Genomic DNA, 16,407 nt, shown 5'->3' with positions numbered 1-16,407 from the left:
AATCCTGACGCGTGGATGCCTATTGGTCCCGGTTGGTGCCACCAACCGGGACCAAAGGCCCTCCTGCCTGGGCTCAGTAGACAGGCCACGTGAAGGACCATCAGTCCCGGTTCTGGATAGAACCGGGACTAAAGGGCCAGGGTATTAGTACCGACCCTTTAGTCCCGGTTCAGGAACCGGGACTAAAGGCCCTTACCAACCGGGACAATAGGCCCTTATTCTACTAGTGTGTTGTTCTTTGTAAATATTGAAAATTTCCAAGGCGTACACAGTAAAGACTTTGAATTAAATACGAGGGCATCCATTGAGTTTGGCTTACTCAGCTATGAGCCGTTCACTGAGTTGTGTTGTTTTTCACATTTCTTTCCTTAATTTCTCTTCTGAGATTGTGGGAAACAAGGATAATTTGTTTTTACTCTGAATGTTGCTCATGCAACAGATGGAGGCGCCTTTCCTAAGATTCAAACCAACTGGTAAGATAACTGAACGTTGCTCTTTTTATTTAGTGAGTCACGATAACTGTAATCTTCAATATTATGGACCTGTTCTATAGCCATTCAATTGACCATTTCTTGTACTCTCCTAGCTGTAGTGTCAGAAAACGTCAGCCGTCCGCATGCAGTAAGCTGGCACAGGTGCAGTAGCAGCCGTGGCAAAAAATAAGTGTCCGATGTGGGGATCAAACTCCCAACCGATCGAGGCTATAACCAGGAACAATGCATACCACCCAGCTAGCCTTAGATAATGTGTAGTATAAATTACAATCCTTTTTTCTATTAAATAGTCCCACCATGGTATGTTAAACCCAACCCAACCAATTTTTACATGTCTTTGATTTCAAATCAATAAACCACATTGAGGTCCAAGCAGAGGGTAGTGGTGGGATCCGGCTCGAAGCGCTGACTCGACGGTTGGATTCGGCAACCAGAAGAGTTGTACCTGGCGTTGGTGGCGCGACTGGTCGGGGGTGGAGCTGGGTGATGTGGCGGGGCGTGTGGCCGAGGGGGATGCGAGTGGCGCGTGGCCAGAGGCGCGGGGCGTGGTACGATGGCCGGATTGCGCTCGTGTTCCGTAGCGGCGGCGCCGCCATGTCCACCCGATCCTCTTCAACTCCTGAACCCCACAATCCCAGCCGCCATTGCGCTCATACTCCGGAACCGTCGAGGACTTTGTTTGGATCAAAACAAATTTTAACTGGTGGATTATCTTGCTCTGCTCCCAGTTGTAGAGGAATCGGGATTTCCTTTGCTTATAAAAAAAATGGTGAAGCAAGGGGGGCAGCAGTCCAATAGTGGAGGCAGCGTGGGCCGAGCCCAATGCAGCGATGTGGCTCGGTCTGTTAGCCCGAGATGGGAAAAAAAAGTGGCCGAATCGTTTTCATTTCTTATCAGTAGACTGCGGGTTTATTAGTCAAAACTACATTTTTTTTTGTAAAATTAGTGACAGCAGGCAGAAGCAATAATCCCATTATCAGTAACTAGGAAAAGGGCCCGTGCATTGCAACGGGAGAAAAAAAAATCAGAATCTCCAATGGACATGACAACATTTTGCTGCATGACCAATAACATTTTGGCGAACATTTTGATAAATTTCTTAACATATTTTAATACACAAAATTTTAATAAGAATCATGAATATGTTTTGATTTCCCAAAAAATTTGTTTTCAAAACTGTGAACATTTTTTGAATATGATAACATTTTTAAAAATTACAATATTTTGCTGCATCACCGATAACATTTTGGCAACACTTTGTTAAATTTCATTAACTTTTTAATACATGATTTTTTTTAAACCTGAACATTTTTTGATTTCCCAAACATTTGTTTTTTATGATATATTTTGAATATGCGAACATTTTAAATAATTTACAAACATTTTATGATTTATTGACTATTTTATTTAAAAATTCTCAATTTTATGAACTTTTTTGAAATACCAAATTAATTGATAGAGAAAAAACGAAAACAAAAATGAAAAAATAAAAATGAAAAATAAAATTCAAAAACAGGCCGCCTGCACATGGGCCGCAGCAAACGGGTGTGGTGTGTTTTCTCCCAGCATGCAGAGTGCAGTATAGGAAACCCCTACTGTGTGGGACGGCACAGGCTAGGAATTGCCCTGTGTGAAACACTTTTTGGTCACTTATAGGGGCAGCAGTGTGTAATATTTTTTAACTTTAGGTGCAATTTATATGACGTACCGCCAGAAGTACTAATGACTTTATTTTCGATATATAAATTAGTAGGTAATAGACTGTAATTCACATTTTGGCCAATTTCAATGGAAAATTCTGGTGGAGAACCTCTCACCCAGTGAGCATTCGGAACAGCGGGAAAAATATTGTAGCAAATGAACATTGCCCCATCAAGATCTATTCCTTTATTAGCCCATGGATAGATGGACAGAGCGGCTTAAATTAATTAATTTCTTTCATTCATAATGCATGAACTCATAGCAATAGCTTCGATCGGGCATGCATGAAAATGGCACATATATGGCTAGATGGATTCAATGGTGCAGTGTCTGTAGCACATGCAATGAAAGAGTTTTTTGCAGATGCCGCGCTCAAAGTTCTCCCTTCTGCAGGGCTTGTTGCAGGTGCCGCGAAGGATACATGAGCTGTTGTCCCATGTCAGGCTCCAATCTTTATCACAGGTTTCCGACCCCATCTCTTCTGCATACGTCCGAAAACAATACAAATTAACAACCAACTAAATTAACTTCTACCCGCAAAAACAAAAACTAAATTAACTTGGATCATTTTTTTTTAGATAGCTTACCAGAACCAGATGACAAGACAAGCAGCGTCACCAGGCACAAGCATATCAACACCTTGGTGGCTGCAAACAGTCCTTTGCCGATGTTCTTCATGCACCGTGTCATAGCGATCGATGGAGCAGGGTGTGACTTTCCTCCTAAGTAAAACTGCTATCTGTATGTGTACATCCATGATCTATATTTATTGAAGAAGTTTGATTAATGATGACACTGTTATTTTCTAGATATTAATGCATGTCATTTATTCTTATCCAAACGTCTTGATTTACATCCACTTTTGAACATGGTTATGCCTTATCCTAACATCTAATTTTAGTGCCAATGCTAGGAATGGTTTGATGAAGTGCTAAAACAAGGCTCATGTCGGTGTTTATCTGTAGACCTAGGTAATTTGTTGGTTTATTAATGGTGATACAGATATTTTTTAAGATATTAATGCATGTCATTAATCGTTATCCAAACGTCCTGATTTACTTCCACTTTTGAACATGGTGTTGCCTTATCCTAACATCTAGTTTTCTTTTTAATTGTTCAGATTACTTACCACATATGTCACGTGGTCCTAACATCCTAACATCTAGTTTTCTTTTTAATTGTTCAGATTGCTTACCACATATGTCACGTGGTCCTAACATCCTAACATCTAATTTTAGTGCCAATGCCAGATCTTCAGGTTTACGCCGGGCGAAAAAGCTGAGCGCTGAGGGCAATAGCGGTTTTGTGAGTCTGGCCTGACTGGGTACCTGTCTTATATATTGTAAAAAGGCGCCATTTCTGTATAAATTTTCTCCTTAATTTGTGGGTTTTTTATTTTCTTTTTTCTTAAATGGTAATACTAATAACACCAATTCATTCTTGCTTAGAAAATTGTATTATTTTCACCTCTTTCTTATTAATAATGATTATTAGTGCAAGGTTGTCTAATTCATTCAGCCTTATAAAACCTTTCGTGCTATTATTAGTGCAAGGTTGTGTGCAATATTAGTGCCACATTCATTCTTTCTTAGAAAACAAAAAATCACTATTTGTTTTAATTTGAATCAGTGAACTAATCCAAATTTTAATTTCAGTCGACTAACATGCATGGGATGTTAGTAATAGATTGAGATGCATTTATTTAGCTACCAGCGGTCGATGGGAGGGAGTGCATATGCGGACGGTACTTGCAGTGATGTACAATACCCTTTTTTTAGCAAATAGTCATGTAGTATAATACTTGAGATGCATCCATGCTTGTGTTTGAAGGCTCGGTCCTCCGATCCGTAAGAAATAAATGAAGAAGAGGAATTTAGCTACTCCCTCCATTTCTAAATAATTGTCTTTTCAGAGATTTCAACAAGTGACTACATACGGAGCAAAATGAGTGAATCTACACTCTAAAACATGTCTACATACATCCTTATGTTGTAGTTCATTTGAGATGGCTAGAAAAATAATTATTTGGAAACGGAGGGAGTACAAGCTAGCAGAGTTGGCTGTAGGTACGTACGTACGTTTGTGCACGTGCATTGCTCAGCGCTGCCCGTATGAATGCCTCGAAAGCGAATTAATTTCGTTTGTGACACCGGCCGGCCAGCTCAGCTTGATTTTTTTACGTGCGATCAAAAAATATATTTTTTAAAAAGACTGACCCAAATTTAATTTTTAGTCGACTGACGCAGAATCAGTCCCGTCTAAAATAATTGGCCCACAAACAATACTCCTGTGCAGTTTCGCTGCCGTCGTCCACGAGCGCACGCACCTGGTCGTTGCCGTCTCCTGCCATTGTCTTGGCAGTGCTGCCGTCGCGCTCGAGCGCGTGGACGTTGCCGTCCGCGAGCAAGTGGCTCCACCGTCCACACCTCCGGCGCGTGTACGTCTGCATGCATGCTGCCGTCGCTGGACGCCGCCGTCTCCCACGATTGTTTTGCCGGCGACACCACTCGAGTGGTGGACGAAGTCGTCCGCGAGCACACCGTCGCCCTCCGCGCAGTGGGCACGCCGCCGTGCAGGTTGACAACGTCGTCCGCGAGCGCACGGTCGCCCTCGGGCATGCCTGAAACAGTGTGGCTTCTCCAAAAGCCGAAGCACAGCAAGAAGCATAGGTTGATTACTAATAAAAAAATGTGGGTGCGGCGCTGTTGATCGCTACCTCTCGCACTGTCGCACATGCATTACTAGCCGGTGTGTGCAAAGTTGCAAAAAGGAACACGAGCAGGCAGCATGCCTTACTAACATGAGCACTAGGACCCAACTATGCAATCGGCACTTTGTAGTAAAGTCTAAGGCTGGTTCTAATGGGAGTATTATAACTAGTATCATGCATATGCCAATTAGACTATTTTGATGACGTGGCATGGAATTAAACGAAAAAAGAGATGGTTGAGTATCATATCATGATACCGTATCATAATAAATATTATATTACTAAGTGTCATGCATGACAATAAATAAAATACTATATGACACTAATATACTCCTTCCGTTCTTCAAAGAGTGTACTTTCAACAAAGAACCGTGTTTTTGCAAATTATATCAATGTTTGTGAAACCAAATAGGTATATGGTGAAAATATTAGGTGTATTTCAACAATGGATGCATATCGGTTCTACGAGAAATTCTATTTATATATATGCATAACGTGTACAATATGTAGTATCCTAAAATACCAGCAAATGAAAAAAATTAAATGGAAAACACAAAACTAAAAAAAAAAATCGAAACCCCTAAACCTTTTAGTACCGGTTGGTGTTACCAACCGGTACTAATGGTCTCCCCGCCCCCGGCGCTGGCTCGTGCCACGTGGTTGCCCTTTAGTGGCGGTTCGTGTTGAACCGGCACTGAAGGGCCTTACAAACCGGTGCTAAAGCCGGGTTCTGCACTAGTGCTTGGTGGATCCGCCCTCAGCTTGCCCTTGCCCGCGACAAGGGCGGCAGCCCGCAATAACTCAACCACACCAATCTTGATGAGCTAGTCGCTGAGGCGGCATCAACACAACACAAACGACTCCACGGTGGTCCTAGACTGATCCTTTGCCCAAGCCAACGCAAGGTCTAGGTCAACCACACCAATCTTGATGAGCTCTCCGTGTTGTGCCGCTCCACGTCACTTCCCTTGCCGCCCACTCTTTCACATCGCGGCGCTCTACGACATCATTTTGCTGTTGTCGAAACCGAGGTAGTGCAAGAGGCGCCCATGTGCACTCGCAAGGAACGGGGAGCTCTCCTCCTCCTCCTCCTTCACGGGCGTGCCATGTTAGAGGCGGCGCGTCGACGACACCAGCATGTCGAACCGGCCGAATGTGTTGCGTGGCAGGGAGGGTGGCTCCTCCTTACCTTCGTCTTAACGCGGTGTCCAATTTGAACGATGTGCTTGCGCCGGGGGGAGGGGGGAGGGCTCCTACTTGACGGTGATGGCTGCTCCTGTTTGACGCGGTGAAGAGGCGGCGAGGATGGCGCCGAACCATAGGGATTCTTCATTCTTGTGAGCAAGTAAATAGACTTTGATTAGGAAAAAAACATGCTGCTGAACTATGATACTTCGCTTGGACACGGGAAAAAACGTGTTTCCTCCTCTAGTTTAAAAAATAATTTAGTATATTTTGTTGCTCATATGGACTTAGCCCCCATCGAGATCAAAAGGCGGCTCTCTCTAAATGGTAGTGATTCCTTTTTATGTTTCGTGATTGTGATCAGGTGACACCCGAATATATTTAAAAAACGAGTTTCCTCCTCCAGTTCTTGGGTATATAGAGATGTCGGCATCACCGTATTATGTTTGTACTATCTCTATCCTGGTTTATTGGCCTATTTTGTATTTTGCGCCAAATTTTGATTTTAAATTTAATTAAGAAAATATTATTGAAAAGTATGTTCAAATACCAACAATATAATGACATGCATTAATATTTTTCTAGTTAAATCTACGGAAATGTTAACGCCCACACGTGTGGGCGTTTGCACATCACCCACACGCCTCCATCACCACTCATTTTGTCACGTATAATAGATGACATCAGCAGATTTTTTTTTTGGTTTTCAGCTTAAAAATGTTGTATCTCCTAAATAAAAAAGCGAACTAAAAATCCGTTTTCACCATTAAATCCGTCTCGACGAGATCTTCAAAACTAGAACCCATGTTGATATGTTTCGACGAAATTTTTTTTTTGTCAGAAGTTGCCACGATGTTTACACTGCAGTTGCCATAGGGCTTAAACTAAAGTTGCCATGTGGCAATTTTAGTTTGTAGATCATGGCAATTTTAGTATTTTGATGATGGCAACTTCAGTACTTTGACCATGAAAATTATTTTTTGTATGAACCATGGCAATTTTACGTGCATGTATCATGGCAATTTTAGTTTATGGTTCATGGCAAATCTAGTTTTTTAATTCCTCGTTTTATAAATGTCAAAATTTACTTTTAAATGTAGAAGAAAATAACTGAAATATATCATAACAACTTCAGTGTAAACATTATGGCAATTCATATGCAATAGACATGACAACTTTTAATCCAATTTTTTTTTATCAAAACATATCAACATGTGATCTAGTTTCGAAGATCTCATCGCGAGAGATTTAATGGTGAAAACGGATTTTCAATCGGATTTTTTGTTTAAGAGATAAAACATTTTAAAAACTGAAAATCCAAAAAGATTCCTGCATGCATGCATGCGATGACATGGCAATCTGTTTATATTAGAGACGTGTGGTGCGTCTTCCTTCATGCCACACGTGTGGCAGTTAGCGCGACCCTAAATCTATGATCAAAGTTTGGCATAAAATATAAAGAGGACGAATACACGAAGGTAGTCGTACTGTACAAAAGATTCCGGACCGAGAAGAAAAAGTGTAGAAGAGACTGGAGTCAAGTCAACGTCGTTTGCTGTCCGTGCAACCAGCAACGCGCTTACCTCCATTATTGAAAAGGTTGCAAGGTGCTGCTGGACGAGCAAGCAACCCAGATCCATCATCGTCGCCGACGAGCGAGTCCTCTTCGCCGCCGACGAGCAAGCGACCCAGATCCACCATCGTCTTCTCCAGCCTCAGGTCAGTGCTACGACGCCATCTTGCTTAATCTTTTTCTACCATGGACATCGGGCAATGCTCTTCGTTGCTTTTTCTACCATGTTCATTCTAGCGACGGTTGGCTAAAATCATGTAAGAATAGGATTTTCCCTCCATAGTCGCCCGGATATGTTTGGTTGCAGTCAAATCGCTCTCCATTGTCGCATCAAGATCCTGGTCCAGCAGTCTTCTTCTTCCTCTGCTTTTCTTGCTCCAGCATCAGCCTTCTTCTTCCTCTGCTTTTCTTGCTCCCGTGGCCGCCTCTGCCCACAGTCCTCTTCCTCTCCTTCCTGCTCGCCTCCGACGAGGTCCTGTTCCTGTCCGAGCCCTGACGGCGACGCCGCGGCCATCTCAGGCCCCCTACCCCCACCAGTCAACTTGCTGCCACGCCTCAGGCGCGTGGCCGTTTCCGGCGCGGTACTGGTGTCCCCGTCTCACCCTGGCCATTCCGGGAACTGACTGACGCGGCGAAAAACTTCAGGCACCTCAAGAGTAACAAACGCAGAAACTATATGGCACATCAGTCGTTGACCGACGCTGCATTCCATTGATTTTCTTTGTTTCTCAGGAGATAGCCGCATCATGGATATTAAACTCGTGGAGATCGAAGCCATCACAAACAACTTTGCAGAGGAACAGAAAGTTGGCAGCGGTGGGTACGGAGATGTTTACAGGGTATGTTCTAGTACTCCCTCCGTCCGGAAATATTCGTCGGAGGAATGGATGTATTTTAGTTCTAGATACATTCATTTTTATGCATTTTTTCGACAAGTATTTCCGGACGGAGGGAGTACTAATCATTGTATTTTCTGTGTATTTCTCACATTTACTATCAAGATCTGTGCTATGACAAGTCGTCGATTTTATCAGGCCACTCACAAAGGAGAGGAAGTTGCCGTGAAGAAGCTCCATCAACTGCAGGGACTCGATGATAAGCAATTCGACAGCGAGTTCCGTAACCTTCGTAACATACGCCACCAAAATGTTGTGCGGCTAATTGGCTACTGCCACGAGTCTCGCAAGAAATACATGGAGCACAAGGGGGAGCTTATCTTCGCTAAAGAGATGGAGCGCGTGCTCTGCTTCGAATATATGCACGGCGGAAGCCTCGATAAACATATTACAGGTCATTAACTCTCTTCTATGACCTGCATCCAAGATGTATGAATCATTCAGCATTATATATCTGACAGATATAGGCTGTTGTGTTTACTTCCAAATGCAGATGAATCTTGTGAGCTTGATTGGCCGACGTGTTACAAAATCATCAAAGGGACTTGTGAGGGCTTACATCACCTTCACACCTCGCAGGGGAAGCCTATTTTACATCTAGACTTAAAACCAGCCAACATATTGCTGGATAAGAGCATGACGCCTAAAATCGCGGATCTTGGTTTGTCCAAACTTGTTTCTTCGACATTAACACATAAAACAGAGATTGTCAAAGGGACACAGTAAGTTGATGCATATTTTAGGCTTGCTTCATTCTTGGATGACTTGAAACTGAGGTTTTGTTTCTCTTGCAATAACCATATCTATTATGTTTTTGATGATATCTTGCAGAGGGTACATGCCACCAGAGTATGTAGACAATGGCTACATATCGAACAAGTTTGACGTGTTTAGTTTTGGCGTCGTAATTATAAAAATGGTGGCCGGTAATGTGGGCTACTTCCGTTGTGCTGAAATGTCTCACAAAGAGTTTATTGAGCAGGTAAGAAAAATACCCCCTGTTGATTCCATGAATATATAATTATACATACATCTCAGTCTCTCTCTTTTTGGGGGTGTCTCTTCCATGTTATTAGTATGCTCTAGGAAGCTTTATGCGCCAACTTTGCATGTAGGTAACTAAAAACTGGGCGAAAAGGTTGCTGGCAGAGCCTGGGTATTCCTCGCACAAAACCGACATCCTAGGAGTCACTAGATGTGTTGAAATTGCATTAAAATGTGTGGACAAGGACCGAAACAAAAGGCCGTGTATTAAGGATGTTGTCCATGAGCTGGAGGAACTAGAAGCTGAGATCAAGAAAATGTCCCTATCTTCTGACCAGTCAAAAGGCCTAAGTCTGCAGGCAAGCATCCTTGTCACTCTTTGGTCTAGGTTTTGCAATGCTCTGTTTTTTCACAGTAGCATTCAGGCCTGACAAACTTCTGTCAAATTTGTATCAACGTAGCGATGTTTGTATGACCGGATGCACTAATTGACGCCTTGTTTTCCCTGCAGAGAAGCTGTGACACCAACATTCTCTCGGTGGATCCGACCCTCGAGCTGCGGTTCGTCTTTGAGCACAGGAAGGAGGCGTCGTGCTGTCTGCAGATGACCAACAAGACGGGTGGCTTCATTGCATTCAACATATTGATGAACAAGAGCAAGTACAGTGTGCGGCCAAGCCAAGGGACCATGCCGCCATGCTCCAGGCGTTATGTTGTCGTGACACTGTCAGCGCAAGAGGCGGCGCCGCAATACATGCGGTGTGACGACATGCTCCTGGTGCAGAGCACCAGCATCACCCAGGATCTTGGTGAGATCAATTATCAAGAATTGTTCGACATGGCCAGGGCGGATAAGGTGGTTGATGTGGTGCATCTGCCAATTGTTTATGTCACGTTAGAAGAGTAGTCTCCTCCACCAGGAACTGAGAATAGCTCTGGTTGTAAAGCGCCATGTTGGTAGGTTCAGTCAGTGCTTGAGTTGTTGTTTGAGAAAGGGTGTTCTTTCTTAGGTCTAGTTGATCGTCTGTTCTTCGATTGTTTGAGAAAGGAGTCATACGGATCTTTCCGTAAACAGGTGGAATAATAGAACACCTGGAAGTGAAGTATATAAATAGGTACCTACGCTCTAGCCTCAGTATACATTATGAGCCGCACCAAGAAAAAGACACATGAATTAGAGGGTAGACTGTGTAGTTCACAATTTCTAACAATCGAGACCTCTGGATAAGAAATGATGACATGCATTAATATCTTAGACCATATCTAGCATTGGCACTAAAATTAGATGTCAGGATAAGGCATCACCATGTTGAAAAGTGGAAGTAAATTAAGACGTTTGGATAAGGATGACATGCATTAATATCTTAAAAAATAACAGCGTCGTCATTAAGCAAACTTTTTCTATAAATCTCGATCATGGATGTACGCATACACAGATCAGTTTTAGTTAATTAGAACGAAAATCGCACACTACCCGATCGATCATTATGGCATGGTGCATGAAGAACATCGGCAAACGAGTTGTTGATATGCTTGTGGGCCTTGTGGCTGGTGACGCTGTTTGTCTTGTCATCTGGTACGAATACTTCGGACCCGTGCTTCTCCCGATCAGAACGATCCAAGTTAATTTATTTTGTTGTTGCAAGTAGAAGTTGATTTAATTTGTATTTTTTTTATTCGCAAAAAAAAAGATGGGATCGGATGCCTGTGATAGACAAATGAGCAAGACATGGCCCAACACAACATGTATCGTTCGGGGCACCTGCAACAAGTACTGCAGAAGGGAGAACTTTGAGCGCGGCATCTGCAAAGAACTCAATTATTGCTACTGCTACAGGAACTGCGGCATGGAATCCATCCCTCCGTTCCCAAATAATTGTCTTTCTAGCTAACTCAAATGAACTACAACATACGAATGTATGTAGACATGTTTTAGAGTGTAGGTTCACTCATTTTGCTCCGTATGTAGTCACTTGTTGAAATCTCTAGAAAGACAATTATTTAGAAACGGAAGGAGTATGTGCCATTGTCATGAATGCTCGATCGAAGCTATTGCTATGAGTCATGCATTATGAATGAAATTAATTAATTAATTTAAGCCACTCTGTCCATCTATCCATAGCATAATAAAGGAATAGATCTTGATGGGGCAATGTTCATTTGCGACAATATTTTTTCCACTGTTTCGAATGCTCACTGGGTGAGAGGTTCTCCACTGAAATTTGCCGAAATGTCAATAGGTTTTACAGCATAGGCTGTGGAGGAGCCATCTTATTGCCTAAGGGCATCTCCAACGCCGACTCTCAAACCGTCTGCAAAGAGCGGACCTCTGTAAGACATAAATCTTGCCCTTCCAACAGCTTAGCTTTTTTTTTAAATCGATTCTCAATGCATTTCTATTCTTTATTGGAAACTCTACGGTGGTGAATTGGAGTCCCTAGGTAGCGAAATGGCAAGGAACTCATTTCACAACCGAACAATTGTCTATATGCATCTTGTTTCTCTTTGGCTCTTCCAAAGCAAAACAATTCCCTCTTGTCAAAGTTAATTTTTAATCCTAACAATTGTTCAAAGAGGCAAAAAAAATAGTGTCATATTTCTAGCCTTTGTGTGCTCATGTTCCATGAATATAATAGTGTCATCAACGTATTGTAGAATGTAACCCCCCCCCCCATCAACTAGACGTGGGACGAGTCCATCTACCCAACCTTTGTCCTTGCCCCTACCGATAAGGACCGCCAACATATCAGCCACTATGTTGAACAGAAAAGGGGACATCGGATTCCCTTGTCTTATGCCCTTGTATGTTTGAAAATAATGACCTCTGTCATTTTTCACCTTAATTCCCGCGCTACCTTTTTTAACGAAGGATTCTACCTGTCTCCTCCAGGATTCGTCGAACCCCTACTTGTGCATAGCCTGCTGGAGGAAGGGCCATTTGACTTTATCATAAGCTTTCTCGAAATCCACCTTGAAGATTACCCCATCGATCTTCTTCGAATGGATTTCGTGCAACGTTTCATGCAAGACAACAACCCCCTCTAGGATGTGTCTCCCAGGCCTGAAAGCAGTCTGACTCGGCTGTATAACTGAATGGGCAATCCGCGTCAACCTATCTGTGTGAACTTGTAGTTAAGATTTTGAAACTCACATCCAAAAGACAGATCGACCTGAACAGCTCGATACGCACCGCCCCCTCCTTTTTTGGCAACAATATTATCATACCAAAGTTAAGTTGGAAAAGTTGTAGATGGCAGTTGAAAAAATAATGGAACATCGGCATGAGGTCCTTTATAATATGCCAACAGTTCTTATAAAATTCTGTTGGGAACCCATCTTGTCAGGGTGCCTTATTCTGCTTCATTTGTGTTACAGCCTTAAACACCTCTTTCTTAGTAAACGGTGCAGACAAAATCACATTTTCATCTGTCTGAAGTTGGGGTATATCGCTAACAGCGAGCTCGCCGGGTGACACAAAGTTGTCCTCGGGAGGCCTGAAGAGGGTTTTATAAAAAAATTGTATGTACAACTTTAGGTTCTCATGCCCAACTATCGTACCTTCATCATGTTCAAGCTGGATGAATTTGTTCTTTCTATGTTTTCCATTTGCAATCATATGGAAAAACTGAGTATTGTCATCCCCTTGGACGACTTTGAGCACTTTAGCTATCAGAGCCCATTTCATTACCTCTTCTCTAAGAAGAACACGTAATTTCTGCTCAACCTCAATTTTAATAGCCTGCTTAGTCATGTGAAGCAGGTTAGATTCTGCTTTCAAATCTAACGCGTCAATTAGTTGGATAAGTCTCTTGTTTTCTCGCTTGTAAATCCCGCTCTCATTTTTGGCCCAACCCCTCAAGAATTGTCGCAAGTGTCTAATCTTATTCTGCCATCGTTCGACACTGGACTGCCCACCGGTATCCTTGGACTATTCTCTTGTGATGAGATCTAAACAATCCTCCCTCTCGAACCAGCTTAGTTCGAAGGAAAAGGAATTCTTATTTCCCACGTGGGTCGCTTCAAATCGACCTGCAGTGGTATATGGTCAGAGATTGAACTTTGTAATGCTTGAGCTTGCCTTTCCCTCTCATGCTAGCCAAATTCTTTGCACCAAGTAGAGATACTACTTGTGGTTCCAATTATCCTTAAACCCAGTTTTGCCATGAGAGTCTACCATATCTACCTATAGATTGAGTAAGATCCTTCAAGTAAGTTGTCATGTTGCATGCAATAAAAATTGCTTTCTAAATATGTATGACTTATTAGTGTGGAGAAAATAAGCTTTATACGATCTTGTGATATGGAAGTAATAAAAGCGACGGACTGCATAATAAAGGTTCGTATCACAAGTGGCAATATAAAGTGACGTTCTTTTGCATTAAGATTTCGTGCATCCAACCACAAAAGCACATGACAACCTCTGCTTCCCTCTGTGAAGGGCCTATCTTTTACTTTTTGTCTTATGCATTATGCAAGAGTCTTGGCGATCTTCACCTTTTCCTTTTATATTTTATCCTTTGGCAAGCACCTTGTGTTGCAAAGATCCTGATATACATATCCAATTGGATGTAAGTTAGCATGAACTATTATTGTTGATATTACCCTTGAGTTAAAAGGTTGGGAGGCAACACTATAAGCCCCTATCTTTCTCTGTGTCCGATTAAAACTCCATACCCATAAGTATTGCGTGAGTGTTAGAAACTGTGAAAGACTAAATGATAGTTGAGTATGTGGACTTGCTGAAAGGCTCTTATATTGACTCTTTCCGTTGTTATGATAAATTGCAATTGCTTCAATGACCGAGATCATAGTTGTTGGTTCTCAATGAAGTTTCTGATTCATACTTGACATTGTGAATAGATTGTTACTTTAGCATAAGAAATCATATGACAATATATATATGTTGCTGTTATAAGAATGATCATGATGCCTTCATGTCCGTATTTTATTTTATCGACACCTCTATCTCTAAACATGTGGACATATTTTTCGATATCGGCTTCCGCTTGAGGACAAGCGAGGTCTAAGCTCGGGGGAGTTGATACGTCCATTTTGCATCATGCTTTTATATTGATATTTATTGCATTATGGTCTGTTATTACACGTTATGCCACAATACTTATGCCTATTCTCTCTTATTTTACAAGGTTTACATGGAGAGGGAGAATGCCGGCAGCTGGGATTCTGGGCTGGAAAAGGAGCAAATATTAGAGACCTATTCTGCACAACTCCAAAAGTCCTGAAACTCCACGAAAGTCATTTTTGGAATTAATAAAAAATATTGAGCGGAAGAAGTACCACAGGGGGCCCACACTCTGGCCACGAGGGTGCGGGGCGCGCCCTACCCCCCTGGGCGCGCCCCCTGCCTCGTGGGCCCCCTGGCAGCCCCCCGGTGACCATCTTCCGCTATATGAAATCTTTTACCCTAAAAAAATCATAAGCAAGATTTCGGGACGAAACACCACCACCACGAGGCGGAACCTTGGAAGAACCAATCTAGGGCTTCGGCGGAGCTGTTCTACCGGGGAAATCATCATCATCGTCATCACCATCAATCCTCTCAGCGGGAGGGGGTCAATCTCCATCAACATCTTCATCAGCACCATCTCCTCTCAAACCCCAGTTCATCTCTTGTATTCAATCTCTGTCCCAAGACCTCAGATTGGTACCTGTGGGTTGCTAGTAGTGTTGATTACTCCTTGTAGTTGATGCTAGTTGGTTTATTCGCACTAGTGCAGAACCGGGCAATAGCACCGGTTCGTAAGGCCCTTTAGTGCCGGTTCCACAACCGGCACTAAAGTGTGGTCACTAAAGCCCCCCCCCTTTAGTACCGGTTCAGCACGAACCGGTGCTAAAGGCCAACCACGTGGCACGAGCCAGCTCCGGGGGCCGGTAGCCCTTTAGTACCGGTTGGTAACACCAACCGGTACTTAATGTTTGTGGGTTTTTGTTTTATTTTTTATTTTTCAATTAAATTTGTGTTATCAATTTAATTCTTTTTTGTTTGCTGGTATTTTACAATACTACACATTTTACACGTTATGCATATATATATATATATATATATATAAATAGAATTTCTAATAGAACCAATCATGCATATATATATATCATCAATGTCTCACAAACCATCATATAAATTAATTCACACATACACACATGTATAGCTATATACAATTTCTTCTACATATGCATGTTGCCTTCGGAGCCAGTGGCATTAGCCTAATTGGTGCCTTCGGAGCTCGATGGGGGCAGCGGGTAATAGTATTCTCCCGTCGGATTTATGACCTGGTCGAGCAAAAATCCCGCTATTTCCTCTTGAAGTGCTTCTACGCGCTCCGTTTCTAGGAGCTTCTCCCGCACCTCTGTGAACTGTTAAGAAGGAGATCAATATGCTTGTGTATTAGTTGTGTGACTAGATATCGGTAATGGTGTAAAAATTGTGAATAGTGTTTTGACAAGCGTACCCATTCCTGTCTTTCAGATCTGCTCCTTTCGGACGCCATCGTGCGAATGTTCTCGCAAACGCAGAATGCACACAGATCAGTCCCCTGCGCCTGCTTCAGGGCCTTTACGAGAATGGAATTTGATCGGATAATAATTAATCAAGCATGATAATTAAAGAGATGGCAGCTAGCTAGCTAGCTAGTACTACTTAATTACTTACCTTGGGTCGAAACCATTTAAGCTTTTGTTTCCATTCGCCTTCCGTAACGCTGATGAACCTTGCCCAAGCCCTGCCCGCCGACAATGAAAATGAATAAAGGGGTTATTAAATATAGTTCATATCATGAAAAATGACGAACTAAATAGGCCGAGATATATAGTTAATAATGATTGAAATTACCTGTTGACTATCCCAAA

General features: G+C 42.5%; 1 protein-coding gene across 1 annotated transcript; it reads left to right on the top strand.

The window, feature by feature from the left end:
• Positions 1–7,642: 7,642 nt before the first annotated feature.
• On the top strand, positions 7,643–10,672 carry LOC119361768 (putative receptor-like protein kinase At4g00960). Its single transcript, XM_037626915.1, has 7 exons — positions 7,643–7,809; positions 8,396–8,502; positions 8,698–8,953; positions 9,053–9,281; positions 9,391–9,541; positions 9,675–9,902; positions 10,055–10,672. The coding sequence occupies exons 2-7, from the start codon at positions 8,410–8,412 to the stop codon at positions 10,448–10,450; spliced, it is 1,353 nt and encodes a 450-aa protein (XP_037482812.1). The 5' UTR covers positions 7,643–7,809; positions 8,396–8,409; the 3' UTR covers positions 10,451–10,672.
• The last annotated feature ends 5,735 nt before the right edge of the window (positions 10,673–16,407 follow it).

The sequence above is a fragment of the Triticum dicoccoides genome, chromosome 2B (genome assembly GCF_002162155.2).
Source record: "Triticum dicoccoides isolate Atlit2015 ecotype Zavitan chromosome 2B, WEW_v2.0, whole genome shotgun sequence".
Taxonomy (NCBI): Eukaryota; Viridiplantae; Streptophyta; class Magnoliopsida; order Poales; family Poaceae; genus Triticum; species Triticum dicoccoides.
Note: the sequence above shows the minus strand (reverse complement) of the source record. Positions and strands in the feature narration are given on the sequence as shown.

Coding starts and splice junctions, on each gene's coding strand:
- LOC119361768 (XM_037626915.1), top strand. CDS start 8,410: ATGGATATTAAACTCGTGGAGATCGAAGCCATCACAAACAACTTTGCA. Junction 9,542..9,674: donor ACAAAGAGTTTATTGAGCAG/GTAAGAAAAATA, acceptor CTTTGCATGTAG/GTAACTAAAAACTGGGCGAA. Junction 9,903..10,054: donor CAAAAGGCCTAAGTCTGCAG/GCAAGCATCCTT, acceptor TTTTCCCTGCAG/AGAAGCTGTGACACCAACAT.